The 8,149-nt window shown below is 32.7% G+C and overlaps 1 protein-coding gene across 7 annotated transcripts; it reads right to left on the bottom strand.

The window, feature by feature from the left end:
• Window positions 3,469-7,136, bottom strand: LOC104730157. 7 transcript variants are annotated; one of them, XM_010449264.2, is made up of 11 exons: window positions 6,825-7,136; window positions 6,393-6,627; window positions 6,162-6,197; window positions 5,968-6,045; window positions 5,569-5,646; window positions 4,942-5,060; window positions 4,586-4,856; window positions 4,377-4,491; window positions 4,116-4,258; window positions 3,945-4,029; window positions 3,469-3,789 (listed from the first exon to the last, which is right to left on the bottom strand). In XM_010449264.2, exons 4-11 carry the CDS (start codon window positions 6,032-6,034, stop codon window positions 3,717-3,719), a joined length of 951 nt encoding a protein of 316 aa, XP_010447566.1. In that variant the 5' UTR covers window positions 6,035-6,045; window positions 6,162-6,197; window positions 6,393-6,627; window positions 6,825-7,136; the 3' UTR covers window positions 3,469-3,716. The 7 variants fall into 7 exon arrangements, with proteins under 7 accessions (XP_010447566.1, XP_010447567.1, XP_010447568.1 ...); XM_010449265.2 differs by having other exon boundaries at window positions 3,528-3,789; window positions 4,942-5,057; XM_010449266.2 differs by lacking the exon at window positions 5,569-5,646 and having other exon boundaries at window positions 3,528-3,789; window positions 4,942-5,057; window positions 6,825-7,134.

Raw genomic sequence — 8,149 nt, forward strand, 5'->3', positions numbered from 1 at the left:
TTAGAACGGAAAAGGATTAAACATATGAGTACCTTGCAGCAAACTGAGCAGTTGTTGTGAGATCGTATTCTGAATAAAATTTCGTCCCAGATGTAGCATTGAGATAAAGTTCACCTGATCAATAGCTAATAGTAAGTTGTCATGGTAGTTTAAAGTAAAGTAGAGGAATCTGTATGAAATGTTCGGAGGGTTTTTGAAATGAATTACCTCCAAATAACTTGGGGTTGACATTCGTAGCCAGCAATATGTAAGCCCCACCGTCCTTTTCCTTGAAAACCTTCTACAGTGAAATTGCGTGATCATCGAAAGCACTTAGACGAACTTTCTCGCCGCTTAGAACCAAAGAAACATGTGTTAAAGCAATGAAAAGGGATATTGTAAGATTTGTATTGACCAAAGAGGAAAATAGGTGTACGTCGGAGAGGGTCAAACCTTTCAAGCGAGAGGACCACTAACATCCTCTCCAAGGTCTCTGTGATTCCATTTCTATATGCTTTGCTTGAACAGACTTGGCCCATGACATCTAACAGGAATTCATGACAATATTAAATTGGTGAACTAAACAATTACTGAAAACATTGAAGACGATAACTCTTTATATCATCAACATTTGTTAAGGGGGAATTCTCTAAAAGCAAGGGGACAAAGTGATGGATATATTGGGAGGATGGTTTCTTTCATCTTCTTTAAAACAAAGGAATAGTGATTATGAGAAACTGTATTTGGATACTACTAAATATTAAATTTACTTTCTTACTTGCTTGACGGTATTAAATTGGTTAATTAAACAATGTGTTTAAACTTCGAAGACGACATGTTTTAATATCAATAACATTTGTTAAGGGGCACTCCTCTAAAAGCAGGGGGCTAAAAGCATATCAATTACGTAACTCTACTACAGAAGATTTAATTAATATTGGATACAGGAAACATTGAAAGGGTTTAAAGTAAAACAGACCTGGAAGATCAGTATTGGTGTTGGCAAGAGAAAGCAACTGTTGATGACTACGGAACCTGAAAAACTCTTTTGGGAATATACCAAAAGACTCGTCAAGTTTTTCAAAAACAGTAGTTGAGAGGAAACGTATTGAGAACAGGGAATCAGTAAGCTTGAAACGAGAATTGCTTCTGGTGACTTCGAAGTCTGACATAATATATAGGTCCCCATCACGCAGCGAGTTTTCAAATTTTGAAAGGTGGATAACATTGATCGACCCTTGGATGACACAACTCTGGAGAAAAGAATAAAAATTAGATAACGATTTCTTAATCGAGTGAATTGTAAATGAAGAAGAGATTGGAGAAACCTTTTCGTCAATGAGTAGAAAATCGACTCCCATTACTTGGCCTCCCTTTTTGACGTTACGGGCAGGCCAGTGGCGAAGCATCCTCCCTACAATCTGTTGGTGTAAACGACCGGCCTTCAGATTAGCGAATGAAACAACGCTGGAATCCATAATAGATAATAGAAATTTTAGATTGTGGAGGAATTGTGTAGTGAATGAAATTAGGGAATATGGCATTATATAGGAATTGAAGAAACCGAAATTGAATGGATAGTAGTGGGACTACTATTGAAAGAGTAAGCATTGAAGGGCTGATTAGGCGGTTTCGGAAGATAACGAAACGTTGGCGAACAAGGCGGTGAGACATGAAGAGACGGGGTCCTTGAGGTCGGACGGCGGGAAACGGAGGAGAAGACATTCGTGGAAAAAGGGTTTTGTTGGAGGACAGAACAAACGGATAATTATATTTGGGCCCTGAGGATAAATTATAACTGGAGTTAGTAAGAAAAAAAAAGGAATGTAGTTTGAAGAATGGGCTGTCTCTGATGGGCTTAGTTGATTTGTTAAGGCCTTATTACTCACAATTGTTTGCTGACGTGGAATTCTTAATTCCAGTTTTGTTAAGAAAGTTCATTCACTATTAAATTACATACTTTTACAATCGATTCACCAAAAGAGAAGTTTGAAAACCTGTAAATGATAAGAGAAGATCGATTACAATGAACTAACGATATGGGTTTGAAATAGAGAATCCTGGAACATGAAATTTCTATTGAGCATAGAATGAAACAATTAGATTTGAAGATCCTAGACCTGTTAAGGAGAAGAGAAGCATAAGAGAAGTGAGGCAATTGTTAGATTTCAAACCGTGAAGAAATGTTTAATCTTTTTAAAATGCGGGAGAGATAGGCCAAAATTATCGAAAACCTTTTGGATCTGGGAGAGTTGCGGTCGTAGATATGGCAAACGTTCTATGGAAAAACAGAAATAATTGTGTTTTAGCTGTTCTTTTAAAAGAGAAGTAAGGTTATGTTAGTGTTTAATTGTGACCGTTATATTGTATATAAACAACGGTAGATATGTATAATTAGGTGATTAACACCTTATTTAATTATCCAATAAAAATTATAGGTCTTGTTTTTTGTTACTTTCCGTAATTTGGTTGTGTTTTAATTGTTGTTATTATTTATTTTTCCTCTGACCTTTCCTGGCCATTCTTTGTTTTTAACAATATTAATGTATGATGTAAGAAGTATTAAATATATATGTATATCATTTTTTAATATATATTTAGGAATATAAATAACTAATATATAATATAGAAATTTAGAGGACAAAACTAATAATTTTGTAAAAAAAAGAGGGGTTGTTAAGTTAAATTTTGGTATATTAATTTTACTATGGTTTTTAAAATGGCTGGTTTTCTAAGTACAACTATATCCTCTATTGATCCATTATCAACGGATTTCATTGCCTCACTTTATTTGTTAATATTTTTACGCATTAATTTTGTAGTTTGGGTTTATATTTAATTTTTAATGGTATTTGTTTTATATTTGGGTTGCTTATGTTGTTTGAGTGGACTGTTTTTAAATGTACTAGGTGTTGCATTAAGTATAATTTTCTTCTCTGTTTTATATTTTAGGTTGCAGAATTGGGGTTTCTTAATAATACTTAGCTTTTTATGGAAATTTCTTATACTAAAGTGTTGAAAAAGTCAAATGATTTGGTATCTTCTGTAGATAACAAAATTGTTTTCTAGTGTTCAATCTAAATAAGATTATATTTCTCGTATATGTATAATTTTCTAATTACACTTTCTATTGTATACAAACTGAAAAATTTTAAATATGTGTTATTTTTTATTTTAAAATTAACTGTATATATGCATGTTGCTTTCTTGTTCTGTCAGAATATTTTCAGTATAATATTTTCAGAGTGTTAACGCTTAACTTTTATCACTTTTAATAATAGTATTTGAGTACTATAAGCTGTTATTTTGCTTAGTTATATTGGTGCATGTGTAATGTTATTGTAAATCTAAATTCCTATATTTATAGAATAAACCTTAAACTCAATATTTTATAGTACTTTATGTTTGGACGATTAAACCCGATTTTGTTTTCTAACTTTTGAAATTCATTTGTTAACATTAGACCTAAGCCTTTAACCAAAAGTTAAATAAAACTTTCATCAAACTGTAAGTCAATTACCCATAATTTTAGAATCCAACAATAATAGTAGGGATGATAGAGTTTATTATTCTCTGCAATTAAAGGTAAAGAATTAACCCTACATATTCAACATACTATTAAAAAGTTCTCGCCGTTTTCACTGTCCCACCATGTTTTGCCCCATCTTCATATTTGCTCTCTCCTTGTTCTTTTCTTAGCCACTAAATTTGATACGAAGATTTGGCCACTTCAACTACTAAGAAGAATCAATCTCTTCTTCTTCTGTTCCCTCATAATCCTCATCATCTGATGACTCGTAATAATAAGCTCTGCAAGAAGGGAACATCATGTATATATTAGATCTAATATTAAATAGATTTTTAAATTATGATAAGAGTATGACAGATCCGTGAGGACTAAGGTTTAGCTGCCGGCTTTATAACGCGGGTATAAACACATCCATCTATGCATAGTAAGAACTTACAGGGAGGGATCTCTTGTAAATTCTTGCACTTCGTCACCAACGAAAACATATGAACATCTCATTTGAGACATTAGATAATGAACACCTAAATAAAGAAAAGTAAGGTAAGATAGAATTTAATACAATATTTGGACTGTTTTGTATAATTTACTGTCGAAAATAGGAAAATACCTCCAAACGTAGATGTTCTCCAAAACATTAGCATACACATTATTTGTTCACCTTGATACGTAGGGTTTGCAACTATCCTATCCATTTTATAGATAAATTCCAAACAGGTTTCTCCTACTGCCATACAATTAATCACCTTCTCACTTAAGAGGAGAAAGATGATGAAAATAATACGATTATTTATGAGCGTGTGTATTTTTAAAAAAATCTCAAATGAACGTCTTTTAATAAGTAATTTTGAAGGTAAGAAAGATTACTTACTCGATGTCTAGAACCGTAAAAGGAACTACATTCTTCTCACCATTGTATCCACCTTTGTAATCAAGGAAAGTCATATAAGTTCGTTCTCCGACTGTCAAGATTTTTCCACAAAAATCTAGTAAAAGGGGAAAAAAAAATATTAGAAACATGAATCAAATGCAGATGGTGAACATAAAACAATTAAAGCATTGTAGGGGTAATCAATATACCAACACAACAGTTTCTCTCATCTGGTGTGGCATTTTCAAACTTTGTTCCATCTGTTAGAAGGAAAAAATTGTTTGAAGACCTGGGAGGTATTGAGGTGACCTTTGTTTCGCATGTAATCAATATTTTGAATTGATTGTTTGAGTTCTTTGACTCTTGCTGGGTTTCTCTCACTATGAACTTATAAATAAGGAACCACTTTCCCTGCTCCAATATGTGGACAAATAGATCGAAGTAATCTCTAGCTCTGATTTGAGCATCTATTCTTTTACCCTTGAAAAAAAGTCAGACGGGAATGATATGAATATAAGTTAAAAAAACTAAACATGCAGGATTAAAATTCTGAAATTGAAACTACCTTTTCATCCACCAAAATCAAACATTTATAGTTGGGTCCTCCCAATATTATATGTGGTGTCCACAGCCGGAGTACTTTCACAGCAATACTCATTCTCGTCTTTGAAGGATTCAATTCTTCTATGTATGCAACCATAATTTTAGATTATTTGTTTTATGACTTGAATAGAAGAAGGAAAATGAAAGGTGAGTGGTAAGGATGATGAAAGATAAGTGTAAAGGAAGATGGAAGATGAGAAGTAAGATGAAAGATGAAGTATCCGTTTTTGAATCAAAGCCGAAAAGCGTTTAAAAATACAGAGTAGTAAATGTTGGATGGTAGTGGTATGTAAAAGGTCTGACTAATATTTATTGAAATCTTAAAAATAAAGAGAATCAAATCTTTTTCTTTGGAAGTGTGTCAAATGTTTTTTATTGGGCTTGGAGACTTGCATGCATTGGTTCCTATTTAAAAATGATTTATTTTCCAAAAGTATTTATATTATGTATATGTATAAACATGTCCATAATTAATATACAATTTTTTATTTTAAATATAGTACTTTTCGGTTATAAAAAAATACAAACAATTTAAACTAAACATTTGAATTACTTAATAAATAAGTTAACAATTGATTGAAATTATAACCTGTCATAGATAGCAAAAGAATATGGCCTAAAGTAATGAAAAGGACAATGAGACTGATGCGACTCAATTGATAGATCCCTGCCAAAGTGCAGCTACTTTTAGTAGTGATAGTAATTGTAATTTATAGTTTATTTTTGTTTTTCTTTTTAAAAAACAAATTTAGAGATAAGGACAATTGAAAAGTTGTAAAGTACTGGATTAATAGTGTTGAAAACCTAAGTTATAATATTCAAAGCAACCAAATTTTGTAAAGATGTTTGACGTTTTCAAATTTTGTAAAATTAAAAGTCATAGTTTAAAGTTTTGTTAAGTTTTTGAAAGATAAAGTGTAAAACATTTAGAACAGTAAAGATGCTTATTTTAAATGTGTTTAGCTCACCTTTTTTTGTTCTTGCTTACCTTGATATCTGGATTTCTGTTCTATGTTCTCTTCTGGTAGGGCACATATGAATCGTTTAGCTTCCATCTGAATCGTTTCTATATTGATATAAAGTATTGAATTAGTTCCCGTTTCTTTAGTGTATCCTAAATCAAAATAAAGATATTGAAAATACTAATAAGTAAGAAATTAACGACAATGGGAAATTACTTACTTTTGCAATAGATTCAACAAAGAAGAAGATCGAAACCTGAAAATAAGAAGAAAAATCAATTTCAAGCAAGTGAACAAATGTTTATAAAAAAGGGTAAACTGGTACAATCGATTACCATCCTTTGAACATAGAAAGCAATTATAGAGTTGTAGATCTATAATCTCTATAGGGGAATAGAAGAAAAGGGAAATTTGAAAATCGAAAGATCTGGAGAGTAAATGTAGGTCAAACCTTCTGTGTTTCGGCATAGATCCGGAATAAATCTTGGAAACCTTTTTGATATTGCATTGAGGCGACGGTGATTGAAAACCACAGTGGTTTTTTTCCGACGATCTTTGGAAACCTTTAGGTGAATAAGTCGGATTAGTTCTCCCCCTCCATTTTTTCTTTTGACCCACCGAATCCTCCCCCAATTTGTTATTTTGTTACATGATATTAAATTATGAAGAGAGATTTTATTCTCGACCTGTAAATGAGAAGAGAATATCAATTTCAATTAATTTAACAAATGAATTAAGTAAAGGAAAAACTTGTACAATCGATTTAAATCCTTTGAACATAGAAAGTAATTAAAAGATTTGTAGATCGATAATGTATAAAGGAGAATAGAAGAGAACTGAAAGTATTAAATCGTTAGATCTCGACAGTAAATGGAGGTTAAACCTTTTTGTGATTCCGCAGAGATACAGAATAAATCAAGAAACCCTTGTTGATATGGCATAGAAGCGTCGCTGAATGAAAACCATTGAAGTGACAGAGATTGAATGGAAAGTAGTGGGAGTACTATTGAAAGAGAAAGCATTGAAGGGCTGATTAGGCGGTTTCGGTAGAAAACGAAACGATGGTGATGGAGGCGGTGAAACATGAAGAGACGGGGCCGTTGAGGTCGGACGGAACCAAACGGCGGAGAAGACATTCGTGCAAAAGGGGTTTTGTAGGAGAACAGAGGAAACGGATAATTATATTTGGGCCCTGAGGAGAAAGAAAAAAAAGGGATGTAGGTTGAAGACTCGGCTGTCTCGGATGGGCTTAGTTGATTTCATAAGGCCTTATTACTCACAATTGTTTGCTGACGTGGCTGCACCATAAGAGAGGAAAGTCTACTTTATATATATAGATTAATAGCATACGTAAAAAAAGCTATTGTATATGGCTTCTCTAAGATAAAGAGCGTTTATGAAATCGTTAATGGCGTTAATCGTGGGTTAACAATGGGCATATTTCTTATAATGAATCATATATCGTAGGGAATCGATATGGTTCACACTTGAGAGAGGTTGAGACAATACAAAAGCCCATGGACCCGATTTCTTGAATTTATTTGGGTTATATATTCTTGTTACAGTCGGTTTAAAACTTTGAAATTATAAATGCTGGCAATGAAAAATTATTTATTTCCTAAGATCTCCCTTATTTATTTACAGTATTACTCTAATAATTTTTTTTAGCAGGCCAAATCGTCTCACAAATTTTTTTTACTCTAATAAAAACCCTACGCTCCGTCTTCTTTTCAAGTCTCACAAATTTCTTCATATATATATGTAAAATCTCCACAAGCTCTCATCAGAAACAAAAAATATTTATATTTACTAAAAAAAAAAACCATTGAATTCGGAAGAGAAACTCAAAACTAGGGTTTCAAATTCCCCTTTTCTACTCAACAGCTCACTTCCAAAAATCGATCCTTTTTTATCGCATAATCGCCGAGATCCTTACTTCTGGTAAGCCCTCAAGCGAAACCCACTACAAAAGTTTCGTTTTTTTCTTCTCCTTCTCCTTCTTCTTCTTCTTCTTCGTTATCAAATATCTAATACAAGAAGAGGACGGTGAAGGCTGACGATACTAATTTGAGCCATTGTTTGACTTCTATACAAATAAGCAGGACTGGATTCTGAATCTCGGTTTTAAGAGGGTTGTTTAACACAATGGATGACCTTGAACAGGCAATTATAATTAGCTTTGAATCTGGTGACTCGGCGTTGAAGTCT

Source organism: Camelina sativa, chromosome 12 (assembly GCF_000633955.1).
Source record: "Camelina sativa cultivar DH55 chromosome 12, Cs, whole genome shotgun sequence".
NCBI lineage: Eukaryota > Viridiplantae > Streptophyta > Magnoliopsida > Brassicales > Brassicaceae > Camelina > Camelina sativa.

Bases quoted from the DNA above. Each gene is read 5' to 3' on its own strand.
- LOC104730157 (XM_010449264.2), bottom strand. From the start codon at position 6,034: ATGGAAGCTAAACGATTCATATGTGCCCTACCAGAAGAGAACATAGAA. The intron at 5,061-5,568 runs GTTATAATTTCA...TTGCATACATAG, and splicing joins TCTTTTGCTATCTATGACAG to AAGAATTGAATCCTTCAAAG. The intron at 4,030-4,115 runs GTATTTTCCTAT...TTCTTTATTTAG, and splicing joins GAGAACATCTACGTTTGGAG to GTGTTCATTATCTAATGTCT.